The sequence below is a fragment of the Dipodomys merriami genome, unplaced genomic scaffold (genome assembly GCF_024711535.1).
Source record: "Dipodomys merriami isolate MVZ:Mamm:240054 unplaced genomic scaffold, mDipMer1.0.p SCAF_125, whole genome shotgun sequence".
In the NCBI taxonomy this organism is placed as follows: Eukaryota; Metazoa; Chordata; class Mammalia; order Rodentia; family Heteromyidae; genus Dipodomys; species Dipodomys merriami.
In genome coordinates, this window is record NW_027202549.1 from 3,057,441 (window position 1) to 3,072,853 (window position 15,413).

The 15,413-nt window shown below is 51.2% G+C and overlaps 2 protein-coding genes across 5 annotated transcripts in view; both read right to left on the bottom strand.

The window, feature by feature from the left end:
• LOC138824064 (transcriptional regulator QRICH1) overlaps positions 1-2,044 on the bottom strand; it is a 32,955-nt gene extending 30,911 nt beyond the window's left edge. Inside the window, exons 1-2 of one of the 4 annotated variants that reach the window (XM_070017734.1) lie at positions 1,882-2,044; positions 6-66 (exon numbers count right to left, since the gene is read on the bottom strand). The gene's annotated coding sequence lies outside the window, so the exon portion shown is untranslated. Of the gene's footprint in view, positions 1-5; positions 67-940; positions 1,112-1,881 lie in introns of those variants that run through there. The other 3 variants (XM_070017733.1, XM_070017735.1, XM_070017732.1) reach the window with 3 other exon arrangements.
• A 1,142-nt stretch (positions 2,045-3,186) lies between these two features.
• Positions 3,187-12,829, bottom strand: LOC138824065 (glutamine--tRNA ligase). The gene is made up of 24 exons (XM_070017736.1): positions 12,672-12,829; positions 12,416-12,563; positions 11,974-12,083; positions 11,745-11,820; positions 11,481-11,545; positions 10,914-10,967; positions 10,733-10,790; positions 9,776-9,847; positions 9,562-9,647; positions 9,322-9,408; positions 7,409-7,508; positions 7,211-7,289; positions 7,014-7,122; positions 6,786-6,916; positions 6,583-6,675; positions 6,326-6,463; positions 5,590-5,677; positions 5,356-5,499; positions 5,050-5,154; positions 4,765-4,857; positions 4,523-4,650; positions 4,353-4,419; positions 4,112-4,237; positions 3,187-3,334 (listed from the first exon to the last, which is right to left on the bottom strand). The coding sequence occupies exons 1-24, from the start codon at positions 12,786-12,788 to the stop codon at positions 3,284-3,286; spliced, it is 2,325 nt and encodes a 774-aa protein (XP_069873837.1). The 5' UTR covers positions 12,789-12,829; the 3' UTR covers positions 3,187-3,283.
• Positions 12,830-15,413: the final 2,584 nt, after the last annotated feature.

Here is a 15,413-nt window from a genome sequence, read left to right on the forward strand (position 1 = left end):
CTCACCAGTCACCATGTTGCATGTATTTCTGCTTGCTTGTCCTGAGTTCTCAAGACTTCTAACATTCTGAAGAAGATAGAACAAAGAAGTTCCTTCCATCCTCAGCCTCTTAAGTAAACTTAACTTTGTTTTTTAAAAAATACAATCGATAAAAAATTACCCCCATCGTGATCAAATTGGATTGCTAATTTTACCCTTTTTAAAAGCTTTCTCTTCCTCAACCTTAATGAAGCAAGTAAAACAAATTGGATGTTTTGTCTTTAAAAGAAAAAAAAAGTGCTTATTTCTCTAGGAAGACCCTAGAACTCCACAGGCACCAAATCACAGCGGTGGGCCCAGGAATCATAGAGGAAGAAAAAAAAAAAAAGCTGGAAATTATCTAAGTCATTTGGGCTTTTACAGTGACCACACAGGCGAATTTCTGTAACTTCCACTAGACACTTTTCAAATTATGTATCTACACATAGATAGAAAAGACAAAACGCTGATTTTTCAGGCTGAGCAAATGTTTCTAGGTAACTTTTGGGCGGAGATAACAATGAGGCCCTGAGTGGTACTGACAAGGCCACTCCCATCCACTCAATCAAAAAAAAAAAAAAGGAAGAAGCCGCGTTTTCTTTTAAAAAAAAGAATTTAAAGTAGCATTTGAAAGCCCAGAGTTTTTCCTATCATCCGCATCTGAGGATCTCCTTCCGGAGCGCACAGAGGTGACGTGTATGAATTGCGCTTATGGAAGAACTGGTTTCTGATGGAAGGAAAGCCAAGTACTAGAGTGAAAGCCCCTTAAGTTAGCCTTCCCTACCCGGCACAAAGCACCAATGCAAGGTGAGGACACCCGATGTGGGGTGGGGGTAGGGGTGGGGGGCCCCCCCCCAGTGGCCAATCGGGCCCATAAGGACTGGGTTTCTGAAACCCAGGAGAACCCTCCCCGAGCACCCACCCCCGTACTTGAGCCTCGGGGTAACCGCATTTTGTTTTTGTTTTTTCCTTTCCTCCAGAAGAAGAATGTGCAAATCCTGGCCCGCCAGGTCAAGACAGCACAAGGCCGCTGGGTTTCTCCCGCAGGCCTAGGCCACGGCTGTCCGGGGACGTCACCAAGAGCAGGAAGGGCCCAACCCTCCTCCACCTCCCTCCCCACCCTCCCCCCGCCCTCCCCCACCCCGCCCCGCAGCCCCGAGCGGCCTGCCGGCCGGCCGGCCGCCCCCCTCGTCTCAGAAGCGTCCGGCGCGCTCTCGAGGCGGCACCACCAACCAACAGCGGGGCGCGCGCGCGCCCCCAAAACACAGGAGGAAAAAGGTGGGGAGGGAGGGAGAAGAGATCGCGCGCGCGCGAGCAGGCGGGCACGCGCCCCGGACGCCGCTCTCGTCAGTCGTCCACGCGGGGGGGGGGGAGGGGGGGCGCCACACACACACACACACACACACACACACACACACACACACCAGCCTCCCCCCCAAAGAACCGAACTACGGTGCCCGTGCCGCGGGCACGCGCACGTCGGCGGGCACGCGCACCGGGAGGACCGTACGGCGCGCCCCTCCCCTGCCCGCGCGCACGCGCGCCAGCCAACACCACCGAGACGCGCACACACACACACACATATAAATACACGCACGGCCGCGGCTCGGGGGCGCGCACGAGCACGCGCACGCGCGCGCCGCGCCCACCCAAATCCCGGGCCCGCCCCTCCCCCACCCCGGGGGCGGGCGCTCGCGGGCCCGGGGACGTTCTCCGCCGCGGAGCCGCCCCGAGGTCTCCAGGGCCCAGCGGCCGCGGCCCGCCCGCCCCCGCCCGCCCGCCCGCCCGCCGTTGTGTAGGGTGGGCCGCTGTCCCAGGCCCCGCAGCCTCACCACCTTCTCCGTCCCCCACCGGAGCCCTCACCCGGCGACGTCACCGCCGCCGCCGCCTCCGCTATACCCGCCGGCCCCGCCGCACCGCCCCGGGGGCCCCGGTTCTGCCGTCCGCCGCTCCAAGACCGACAGGATTTTCTCCTCACAGCTCCCTAGGCGCCATCTTACATTCAACCCTCACAGCCAATGGGTGCCGGATACTTCTCTCGCGAGAATAGCAGCACCCGATCCCGCGAGAGCTGAGGCTTTCCTGCCGGCCAAGCTTAAAGGGAACGCTTTGAGACCGGGAGGGGAGGCCGCGCCTCGAGATGCTGGGGCGCAGGACGGATCCCCGGCGGTGTGCGCCCGGACGCCCCGCCCACCGGCGCCCCCCCCCGCCGGGGCGGAGCCAGAGCTGGAGTTTAGCCTAGCAGGGGTGGGGGGACGAAGGGGGGGGAACCCCTGGCAGGGCTTGAGCTTTCAAGACCCACCTTCCACTGCCCGCTAGAGCCTCCTTTGGTCGCACTGCTTCACGAGGGGCGGAGCCCGGCTCGGTTCGATCTCAGGCTTAAGGTGGCCCCCCACAACCCCTGAGCCTGGTCCCAGCCGTCCCAGCTGTACCCCCCCACCTGGGAATCTCCTGGATCGTTCACCTCCTGCAAGAACCCAACCTCTGGGATGTTCGCCATCTGCTGCCTCCTGAGCTCTGCTGTGGAGAGTCAGATCCACCTTAAAGCGGGCCTCAGGCAGCCTGATGTTTGTACACAGGGAAAATGTGGAAGTCATTAAAGCTGCAGGCACTCACCTGCAGCCCACACACTACCTAAGAGAACCACCAGCAGCTTATTGGAGACCCTTAGAGCCTTTCCACTTGATCCTCTTGTCTGGGTAAAACTGTCCATTGTGTCACAAGTCATTTCCTGAGAGCAAATCCAGGCTAAGGCCCATGCGGAGTTAGGATCCTCTTCCAAGGAGACCTCTCCCAGTTTCTGCATGAACTTTGAAGGACCACCTCAGACACTCTATTTATACCTCATCTCTCGGTGCCTGGCACGTACTAGACAGTGCTGCTGGAGGACCACAGACATGGAGATGGGCACAAACATCCTATATCTTTCGATGCCAAAGGGGAATCAACACCTCCAGGGCCCCCAGGTCCTCCAGATAAGGTACAGAAAACAGGAACACCACCCAGGCCCCTTGTTCTAGAGAACCAAGAAATACATCAGTGATTTCAAAGGGGTCAGTGCCCATCTGTTCTAAGCACATTCAGTCAATAGATTCACAAGCAGCCCCATTTCTCCCCCAGCATGAGTTCAGGGCCCACAGATGCTAGAGTGGCAGACAACACACAGACCACAGGGGCATTCAGCTATTCTTTATTGACATGGAGGAGAGGGTGATGATGGCACCCCCAATCTCCAGGATGAGGTAGATCCATAACGCTTCCAAGTTCACACCTTTCCTGGGTCCTCCTTTAGTGTGACAGTTCGATTGAAGACAAGCTGGAGGGCAAAAGAAGAAAGGTTGATGGTATAAATGTATAGAAATGTTACAATGAAACTCCTCCAGTACAACTAATATAGTGCTAATAGAGGTTTTTTTGTTGTTGTTGTAAATTCCTTAGTACCACATAAACAGAAAAATCCAGAAGTGAGGTTGGGAAGGTGGTTCAGTGGTAGTGCTTGCCTTGCATGTATGAGGCCCTGGGTTCGATTCCTCAGCACCATACAACCAGAAAAAGCCAGAAGTGGCACTGTGACTCAAATGGTAGAGTGCTAGCCTTGAGCAAAAGCAGCTTAGGAACAGTGCCCAGGCCCCAGGACTGGCAAAAAAAAACCAAAAAACAAAAAACACACAAGCTGGGCACTAGTGGCTCACACCTGTAATCCTCAGGAGGCTGAGATCTGAGGATCATAGTTCAAAGCCAGCCATGGCAGAAAAGTCCATGAGACTCTTATCTCCAATTAACTATCAGAAAACCAGAAGTGGCCCACTGTGGCTCAAGTGGTAGATCACTAGCCTTGAGCTGAAGAGCTGAGGGACAGGGCCCCAGTTCAGATTCAAGCCCCATGACTAACAAAACACCAAAACCAAAAGCAAGCTTTGTGCATAGATTTAACTTCTTAATAAACTTCCTTATCAATAGAATGTGAATGCCCCCTCCCCACTGAGGTTGGTAATGATTAAATGGATGTAAGCTGAATGCTTAGCACAGTAAACAGCATCCACCATTACAGTTGCAATAGGGGGGAAGGGATTGGGAGTACTAAATCCAGTACCTGTCCTTGGCAGCTATCTGGATCCACGGAGAAGTACCCAAGGCGCTCAAACTGGAACTTGTCGAAAGGCTTTGCCAGGGCCACAGAGCAGTCCACTAACGCTGCCTTCACCACTTGTAGTGATGCCTGTAGGCAGAGAATTCAGGCAACTATCCAGCTAGGGAAGGCCCCTCCCCTCACCCACCAGTCCGATCGCATGTGCACGCGCATGCACGCACACGCACACACACAGTGAGCCTACCGGGTTCACATCACTTAAGAATCCACCAGGCACCTCGGCAGGATCTTCCGGATTCTTGTGTTGGAATCTACAGTCAGAGTGAGAAAAATCAAATTCCCCAGCTGGGCAGCCATAGCAGGCAACGCCCATCTCCTGGCTGCCCTTCCACTACTCCAGGGCTGGTCACTCACAATCGCTCATAGAGGCGAATCTCGCACATCAGAGGCTCTGACACCCAGTGAATAAAGGCCTTGGGCTTCTCTCCAGTATCAGCCCGTCTGCAGGTGACCTCTAGGCACTCCACACAGCCATTGGGACCCTGAGAGTGGGGAAGCTTGCAATCAGACTGGGGAGCCACCCACCAATAAGGTGGGCAATGATGCATCACAACCCCAGCAGGCACTGCGGCAGGAAGGCAGTAGCTGCCTCTCACCTTGACAACATGCTGCAGCTCAACGACATAGCCTGTGTGTCTCAGGCCCACGGGCTGGCCCCAGGTTAGGCGCTTATAGCCTGGTTCTGGCTCCTAGAGGTAGGAAGTGAAAGGAACACAGGAGGCTAGAAGGGGTAGACAAGCAGGGAGGCATTCTCCTATGGTGGATGGAGGATCAGTTCACGTGAAGCAGGGAGGAGGTGGACTGACAGAAGGGCTGAGGAAATGAAAGAAAATCTGGGACCAGACAGAGCAGCAAAACAGGACCTTCGGACTGCTATTCACCTCCTTGAAGTCAGTCCTCTCAATGAAGACAGTGGATGCAAAAGGAACCTGGTGGAAGCCTTTGGTCTCATCAGCTGGGAAGTTGGGCACCTGGACGGTCAAGGGCTATATAACAGGAGACACATATCTTGAGTTGTACCAGGCATTTGGAGCCCCATGCCCAGACAGACAGACAGAGACAGATAGACAGACAGACAGACAGACAGACAGACAGACAGACAGACAGACAGACACACACACACACACACACACACACACACACACACACACACACACACACACACACACACGTGGAGGCAGGCCCACCTTGACAGCAGGGAAGTTGGTGATGACAACCTTTAGGGACTCCAGCACAGCCATGGCTCGTGGGGCTGTGTCATTGAGCACGTCACGCACACAGGCTTCCAAAAGATGTGGCTCCATTGTGGTCTGAGCCACTGTCACCCCCACCTGGCAAGAAAAGTTCCGCATGCACAACTACAATCACAACTGTAACAGGAACTTGTTTAATCTACCCACCCAGCCCCATGGGCTATGTACTCGGGCACAGAAGTTGTTGATGGCCTCGGGTGGAAAGCCACGCCGTCGCAGCGCTGTGAGTGTGAAGAGCCGGGGATCATCCCAGTCCCTGTGGATAAAAAGAGGTGATGGGAGGCCTGGGAAGGTGGCTTAGTGGTAGATTGCTGGCCTAGCATGCATGAAGACCTAGGTTTGATTTCTCAGCACTACATACCCAGAAAAAGCCAGAAGTGGTGCTGTGGCTCAAGTGGTAGAGTGCTCACTTTAAACAAAAGTAGCTCAGGGACAGCACCTAGGCCCTGAGTCCAAGCCCAAGATTGGGGAGGGGGGGGTGAAGGGGGGGGGGAGATTGATGTGAAATGTGAAAGGCTTGGACAAGACCCTTCTAGACTTTTACTTAAGGCTAGCACTGTACTATTTTGAGCCACAGCACTATGTCCGGTCTTTGAGGGGTTAATAGGAGATAAGAGTCTCTGTGAGACTTTTCTGCCAGGACTAGCTTCAAGCTACCATCATCAGATCTCAGCCTCCTGAGTAGCTAGGATTACAGGCATGAGCCATTAGCACCCAGCTGTCTTTCAGCTTTTTATGCTCAAGGCCAGTACTCTACCAGTGAGCTAGAGGCTCCACTACTACTAGCTTTATGGTAGTTAACTAGATCTAACTTCAAACTATGATCATCAGATCTCAGCCACTTAAGTAGCTAGGATTACAGACATGAGCCACTCAGCTAGTGTAACCTGCCAGTTACACTTACCGCACAGCACCAGTTGCTACGAGCTGGAGAATCTTCCTCTTAGAAACAACAGCATAGTGGAGGTTGAGGCGGCCATACTCCCACTGAACAGGGCAATAGACGTCCAGTGCATTACATAGCCAGAAGTAGGAAGATCGTCTAGGGTGGTTGGAAGAGGAGAGCTAGAACTAACCACCTCTGAGACCAGAGAAGAGACTAGGAAGGGCTGCTGGAATTGCATTGGCCCTACCCACATCCCATGGTCTCAGCAAACTCACCGGGCCTGGAATTCCTTGGTGCAGAGTGAGTGGGTGATGTGTTCAATGGAGTCACAGAGGCAGTGTGTGTAGTCGTAAGTGGGGTAGATGCACCTGTGGGGTACAGGCGGTGGGCCCTACAATCTAACTCCTCTGCCCTAACTCATGGCCCACCACCACCAGCTCCACTGCTCCATTGATCCCACGCCTTTGCCCATACCCACCATTTGTCCCCTGTGCGGTGATGGGGGGTATATTTGACTCGATAGGCTACAGGATCCATCTTGCCATCCTCCATCACCAGCTTCATCCGAAGTGTGGCCTCCCCCTCGGAAAACTTGCCCTTGCGCATGGCCTGAGGGTAGCAAGGGCTCAGGCTGCCTCTAACCACAAGGGGAACCTCATGCCTAGTAAAGCCCACCCAAACCCAGCTGACCCTTCCAGGATCCCACCTCAAAGAGCAGCAGTGATTCCTCAGTGGGTCTGTCCCTCCAGGGGGAAGGAGGAGGGTTATGACCTTTGAGTTCCTCTCCTCGCTGATGACACACATAAGCCTGACCCCTGTGGAGAAAAGAGTTGTCTATCAGTGCTCAGGCTGTCCCTGACCTGCAGCTTGTTTGAATCAACATTATTATGACTCTGATCTTACCTGTGAATGAGCTCCACAGCCCAGGCATACAGCTGATCAAAATAGTCAGAAGCATACGTCACTTTGTAAGGGGTGTACCCTGGGACCGTATGACACACACAGTGTAAACAATCAGCAACAAAGCACTCAATGGCAAAGCTATCAGCCAAGGAGAGGCACTGATCACCAGACCCTGCCCAGGCATCATCTTGTTCTTACCCAGCCAGGCTACCATGTCAGAGATAGCAGTGAAGAACTTTGCTTCTTCCTTCTCAGGGTTGGTGTCATCAAAGCGCAGAAAACAGATACCATTGTTAGCCTAGGAGAGTTGGAATATCTGTGGGTCTGTGAGTTCCTACATAGCCATCAGCCCCTACAGTCTAGCTCATCGGAGCTCTCTTGTGTCAGAATTAAACATGCTTTCATTTATTTATTTATTTATTTTTTTTTTTTTTGTTGTTGTACTTTATTTTTTTTTTTTTATTTTTTTTTTTAATTGTATTTTATTTTATTTGAGAACATACTGTACAGAGGGGCAACAATTACATGGGCAGGATAATGCATACATTTCTTACCAAGCATTGCAGCCTCCTCCTTTGTTTACCCTTCACTTCCCTTCCCCGCCTCCCCCCTCCCCCCACTTATTTATTTTTTTGATCCCCAGCACCAAATAGTTTTTTGTTGGTCGTAGGGCTTGAACTCTGAGCCTGGGCGCTGTCCCTCAGCTCTTCAGCTCAAGACTAGCACTCCACCACTTGAATTATGACGCCACTTCCAGCCTTTTCTGTTTATGTGGTGCTGAGGAATCCAACACAGGGCTTCATGCATGTGAGGCAAGCATTCTACCACTGAGCCACCTTCCCAGCCCCCCAGTTGTTGTTGTTTTTTAACTTTTTTTATTATTATTATAAAGGTGATATAGCCAGGGGCCAGTGGCCTGTAATCCTAGCTATTCAGGAGGCTGAGATCTGAGGATCCAGTTCAAAGCCAGCCCGGGCAGGAAAGTCCATGAGACTCTTATCACCAATAAACCACCAGAAAACTGGAAGTGGCACTGTGGCTCAAGTGGTAGAGCACTCGCCTTGAGCTGAAGAGCTGAGGGACAGCACCCAGGTCCAGAGTTCATGCCCCATGAATGACCAAAAAAAGGTGATGTACAGAGGGGTTGCAGTTACGTAAGTTAGGTAAATGAGTGCATTTCTTTTTGGACAATGTCACCCTTTCCTCACTCTCTGTTTTTCCTTCCTGTTCCACTTACAAGTTGTACTTGAAATGCCTTCAAGAACATCTCTCCTATTTTTTTGGCCAGTCCTGGGGCTTAAAGGGCCTGAGCACTGTCCCTGAGCTTCTTTTGCTCAAAGCTAGCACTCTACCACTTGAGCCACAGCACCACTTCTGGCCTTTTCTGTTTATGTGGCACTGAGGAATCAAACACAGGACTTCATGCATGCTAGGCAAGCACTCTACCACTAAGCCACCTTCCCAGCCTAAAAACATCTCCTATTTTCTTGTATCTAAATTCCTCAGGTGAGCCAGGAGAAGTGGTTCACCCCTGTAATCCCAGCATTTGGGAGGCTCAGGCTGGAAGGTAGCAAGTTAAGAGGCCAGTCTGAAACAGCAAGACTCTGTCTCAAATGCAAAAACAAAGCTGGGAACTGGTAGCTCATGCCTGTATCCTAGCTACTCAGGAGGCTGAGATCTGAGGATTGTGATTTGATACCAGCCTGGGAGACTCTTATCTCCAATTAACCTCCAGAAAGGTCAGAAAGTAATACAGCAAATAAGGTCAGGGGACAATACTCAGGCCCAGAGTTCAAACCACAGGACCAGTAGGCAGGTAGGCAGACAGACAGACATACACACAAAGACACACACACACACACACATACACACAAAGACACACACACACACACAGAGAGCTAACTTGGAACAGACAACATAGTCTTTCCAGGGTTTCCAGAGGTTTTTCTCAGCTAGTCCATTGTATTTGTAGGTATTAATCATACCTGTGTGGTTCCCCCTATGGCTTGTGCCCACCCATCAGGAACATTATCAGAGGTAAAGATTCCTTTCTAGTGCCAGTCATGGCAGTAGCCAAGTCACCTTGCTTACCAGCATCCTGGAAAACTCACCTTAGCATAACCAAAGTTGAAATTGATAGCTTTGGCATGTCCAATGTGCAGGATTCCATTGGGTTCTGGGGGAAACCGGGTCCGTACCTGCGATCATGACATGGGCAGAGAGAAATAATGTCAGAGCTCAGATCATCTTAAAGAAACAGATGCCCCCTCCCAGAGAGACCACAATCATGAATAAGATGTCAGTATGGAGCTGGCCCAAATACTAGCTTGCCAGCCCATATTCCCACAAACCTGCCCTCCAGTGATCTCCAGGTGCTGCTTCAGTAGATCCATGGTATGTGGGGTGGTCACATAACCTGGAGTCTTGTAGTTCTCGCCTACCAACATCAGGACAAAATCTGAAGTGAGGCTAGGTGGTGGCCCAAGTCCTTGACCCCAAGGGTCCTGGCTACAGGAATCATTGCCATGAATCAGTCCTCCACAGGGATCCAACGTATCTACTTACCAGGCTTGTGGAACTTAAGGGCCTCCCCTCGGAGCTGTTCCATCAGAGACAGGGTCTGGCCAACAGCATCTCCTTTTGGGAAGAAACCAAGAAAAATTTATGCTCTGGGTTTAGCTACCCCATATTCAGCTCAAAAAGGCACCGATTGCTACTATCCATCAATCCTTTCCTTTTGTTTCCTTCAACTATCCAGAACAGATATAAACAGGCTCCTTTTCTCTATATTCCAGAGAGACGAAATATAGAATGGGATTTATCAGGTCTCTTAGACTGGTTTTTGCCCAAAGATTATGAAACAAACTCTAGTGCTTGATGCCAATGGCTCATACCTCAAGAGGCTAAAATTAGGAGGATGGTAGGTTGATGCCAGACCAGACAGGCTCATGCCTGTCATCCTAGCTACTCAGGAGGCTGAGATCTGAGGGTCATAGTTCAAAGTTAGCCTGGGCAGGAAAGTCCATGAGACTCTTATCTCCAATAAACCACCAGAAAACAGGAAGTGGCGCTGTAGCTCAAGTGGCAAAGCACTAGCCTTGAGCTGAAGAGCTGAGGGACAGTGCCCAGGCCCAGAGTTCAAGTCCCACGACCAACAACAACAAAAATAGCCAAAAAAGCAAGGCTAGAGACATGGCTCAAGTAGTAAAGCCAACTGAGCGAGCAAACCAAGAAAGTAAAGATTCTTGTCTCCAATTAACCACCAGAAAACCTGAAGTAGAGCTGTGGCTCAAGTAGTAGGAGTGCTAGCCTTGAGGAAAAGAGCTCAGGGACAGGGCCAGTCCCTGAGTTCAAGCCCCCCCCCCCCCCCCGTAAAAACACAAAGAAAAAAATCTCAATCTTGGGACAGAAGGCAAGGTGTTGAATAAGCTAAGAACTTTAGGAAACTATGCTATAAGGCCCCTTCAAAGGGAACCCCCATTAGTCAAGAGCTGAATGCAACAGAAGCCTTAGGCTTCTCACCATTCTCCGTATCTTTTGCTTTCCTCCTGTCTGTTTCTTCTGGCTTTGTTTTTGCCACCTAAAGGAAACAGTGAAATCACACCAGTATCACTCTGGACAAGGTCAGACATTCCATTCCCCAGTTTGAAGTCTCATCCTGCCCCACCTCACCACCAGCAACTCGGGTGATATCCAGCCTCACCTTGGGTTTCTTCTCCAAATCAGCCTCTACCTTGGGACCTAAAAGGTGGAGGACCTACATAGAGACAAGAGTCAGGGAGGAATAGAACTATCCTCCTCCGAGGATTTCCCTGATTGGTCCTCTACTCACTCACTCACTCACTCAAGTACTTTGTGGCCTATCAGCATCCAGAATAACCCACCTAGCTCATCTTATCTCAACTCCTCATGCTGCTGCCTCAAATGCTTCTCCTTTCTGAGGATCCACATTGTGCCCAAGTAACAAGAACTGTCATTTACAGAGAACTGTGGTCCTAACATCAAGATAAGCATCTACCTCAGCCATTATCCTCCAGTAAGTCTATTATCCTGAGATAAAGGCCATATATATCATCCCTGTTTGGGGGATGATTCTATTGAGACTCAGTTAAGTGATTCATCACAAATTAGGATCAACCTACAGTGCAAATCAGGTGTTGACCCCTTGACCATTAGAACAGACTTTCCTCCCCCCTTTATCCCGCAGTAGATTCCAGGCTCTGTCCATGCCAAGTCTTTGCCAGCTGATTCCGCTCAGGGAGGTGCCCACCTGCATGTCTACTTCATTCTTGATCATTTTGCCATCTGCCCACTTGAGCGCAGCCCGGGCCTCTCCTAGGAGCATGGGCACAAGAAGCTGCAAAAGGCAAAAAAGGACACTCCTTCCCCTCCTCCCCAAGGAAAAGTCCTAGCTGACCACAGGAATCCATGCCTATACCCAGGTAGTATACTTTTAAGGCGCTTCTGCTCATTCTCCTATTCACTCTCACTCATGACCAAGGAGAACACATCTTCCTTCCCCAGATTTGCTCACCCATCAGCAACCCCATGTTGAACCGATAACGCTCTGCTAGGAGCTGGGGCCGGTGCCTATTTATGGTGACCTCCACCTGTGGAAAGCCAAAACACATGGTTCAGGAAGTCCTTTCAGACAAATTCTAGGGACCCACACCCTCACCCGGAATCCTCCTGGACAAAGAAGCTGAACCACTCCTTTCGAGGGCCAGAATTTAGAGGGACACCTGATGCCTGGAAAAACTTACAGCCTCTTCAATCTGCTCTGGGGTCACTATGACACCCACACCACATTCCTGCTCGAAGTCCACAGTGTCGATGGGGTCCAGAGGATGACTTCGTACATACTCCAGAGCAGCTAAGAAAGGAGAGAGGCAAGGACTTTAGGGCATCTCAGCTCCAAGAGGTGGGGTAGACTAGTTGTCCTAATCCAGTCAAACTTCAAATTCAGTTTGGCCTCCAGGGAGATTAAGCCCACTAGATAGAAGTCCGAATGCTTCCAGGGGAGGCTGCTCAACGTGAATATTCACAGAGGCCACCCCCCCCCCACCATGTCTTCGTGCTTATCCAGAACTAGGTGTTCAGAAAGAAACTGGAGGACTTGGGGCGGGGGTGGGGGGGAGGCAGACGGAAGTCTTGGCTGAAGGGATGGACTGGAAGTAGAACTGGCCCTCTAGACAGGGGTCTTACCGCTCAGCTGCAGTTCTGTGTGGATCTTCTTACTGGCTATGTAGTTCACGAGAAAAGAAAGGCGCTGCGTATCCTTGAGACGGGAAGCCAAACCGTACAGTAGGGTCCCGGTAGCTTTGTCGATGGTAGAGCCCAAAGTCTGCTGCGCCTGGAGTCCAAGGGATCGGAAGGGGAGCAGGTCGCCATCTGGACCCGGCCCCCCACGCTACTTTGGGGAGAGAACCAACATCCAGGGCCAGGGCAGGGGCGCACCCACCTGGGTCGCCGCCTCACGCAGCTGCGTGCTCAGAGCCGTGTTCTTGAGTGTCTCTCGAGCCTTGTGTTCGCTCAGGCCGAGGCCCGTGAAAAGCGTCAGAGAGTCAGGGACCGCCATGGCAGGAACACCGGAAACCAAAAGAAGCCCTGACTGAAGCTGCGCCACGAGATTCGCCCCTCTGACCAATCAGAACACGAAGCCTTCAGGGCGAGCCAATAGTAACCGTCCTCTGCTGAAAGGGGGCGGGACCCTCAGCTGGTCGACGCCATTTAAGGGACAGAGCAGAAGAACCAGTCCTTCCAGGTGGTGTTCTTCCGTCTTCGTGGTCGCCGTCTCGGGTAATGAAAGGGATAGGTTCTTTGGGAATATAGATTTGTCTTGGACCTAAAGAGAAAATAATAACAGTAAGGAGGCAGGTGAAGACGTGGCAGGTGGCCTTTGGCTCCTGGAGTTGTGTCGTTGACCCGAGGCTGTTGGGGAGCAGCAGATTTAAAATTCTAGTCGCGCCTTTTTTACGTCACAGCTTCTGAATTGTCATGGAAACGGGGAAGCGAACTGAGTCCCGGGGAGATCTCCGTTGTGCCTGTTAATCGCAGCTATTCCAGAAGCTGAAGCCAGAGGGTGGTGGATTGGAAACCAGCCTGGGTAACATTAGTGATACCTTGTGATTAAAAAAAAATAAAATCTTGTGCCACGTTTGCCATTATTGCCAAAGCATTCAGATCTCACCAAAAAGAAAAGGCAAATTAGAAGGAAGACTGGGAGGTTGGGATAGAAATGTCTCCCCTAAATTTTTCTGAACTTCTAGAATATGCATGCTAACAGGGAACATTGTTCTTTAAATCAAAGGTGAGAGACAGTGAGCAAATGTCAAATGCAGGACTGGATCTCAGGCTCTGGAAGTAGGTTTTTTGTTTTTTTGTGTGTGTGTTTGTGGGGCTTGAATTCAGGGCTTAAGACACTTGTTGTCCCTTATCTTTTTTCCTCACGGCTAGCCATGTACCACTTTGAGCCACAGTGCCACCTCCTGTTTTGGAATGGATAATTGGAGATGAGTCTCATGGGGACTTTCCTGTCCTGGGTTGGTTTGAACCTCAGATCTTCAGATCTCAGCCTCCTGAGTAGCTAGGGTTACAGGCTTTCAAGTTTGAGCCACCAGTACCCAGCCTTCTAGAAAGTTTTGTATCCTCCATACTTCTTGATCTTTAAGGATTGGACAGGAGTTTGATTAGGCCATTAAACCATATCCTATGTCCTTCTGTGTGCTCACATTCCAACAACAACCAAAGTTTCAAATGGGTTTACACCTGGTCTCACTTATGAATACATGCTAGGTTCTGTCCAGAGCCAAATGCTACATTAAGTATCCAGATCCAATCCTGTGTTCTTTGGCCCATAGTCCCAGCCTGATGCTCAGTCCTAGAATGGACTGGATTATAAAGGCTATGTGTAGGAGTAGGAAATGCAGAGTAATGGTAGTATCAGTACCAAGAAGCAGAGCCACAGTTCTAGTCCTGTGCCGATTGTGGCTGCAGAGGCCTCGCCCAACACAATGTGCCTATGAAGAGCAGAGGGAGCAATACAAAGTGCCTGCTACTGCCACTGATCCCTCAGTACCTGGTGCCACTTTCAAGGATTCATTGAAACATGATCACCACCATCATTAAATCCTGCAAGTCTGGCAACGGTTCTATCACTGGGGTCAGAGCCTGTGCTCCCTTCCTTGGTTCCCTCATGTGGGTCCTAGAGCTCCATGTAACAGGAAGTTGCAGTACGTCCACTGGGGCCATCAAGCAAGTCGTTAGTGGTGGTAGCAGATTAACAGTAGATGACTAGGAAGTCCCTGGAACCATATGACTTGCACAGAGCAGAAGTGTGAAGTTCTATAGACTCAGCCTATTTGAAAATGACCAAGGAGGGCTGGGAAGGTGGCTCAGTGGTAGAGTGCTTGCCTTGCATGCCTGAGGCCCTAGGTTCAATTCCTCAGCACCACATAAGCAAAAAGAAAAAAGCCGAAAGTGGCGCTGTGTCTCAGGTGGTAGAGCGCTAGCCTTGAGCTGAAGAGCTGAGGGACAGCGCCCAGGCCCAGAGTTCAGGCCCCACGACCAGACACCCCCCCCACCCAAAAAAAAATGACCAAGGAAAGAAGCCAATTAAGACCCACACCCCTGTGTGTTTTGAGACTGTGACTTGAACTCAGGCTCTGGCTGTCCCTTAGCTTTTTGCCCAAGACAGGTGCTATATCACCTGAGCCACAGCCCCACTTCCAGCTTTTTTTTTTTTTTTTTTTTTTTTTGGCGGTTGTGGGGCTTGAACTCTGGGCCTGGGTGCTGTCCCTCAGCTCTTCAGCTCAAGGCGAGCGCTCTACCACTTGAGCTACAGCGCCACTTCCGGTTTTCTGGTGGTTTATTGGAGATAGGAGTCTCATGGTCTCTCCTGCCCGGGCTGGCTTTGAACCGCGATCCTCAGATCTCAGCCTCCTGAGTAGCTAGGATTACAGGCGTGAGCCACCGGCGCCCGGCTTACACTTCCAGCTTTTTGATGGTTAAGAGTCTCATGGACTTTCCTGCCCAGGCTGGCTTTGAACTGAGATCTTCAGATCTAAGCCCTCTGGGTAGGTGTGAACCACTGATAGATACCCAACTCCCTAAGACCCATTCTGGCATGGGGTGGGATTCCATAGTCAGACCTATGGACAAATCCCTGGGACAGCAGAGGGCCATGGTACTAGAGGCCACAGCA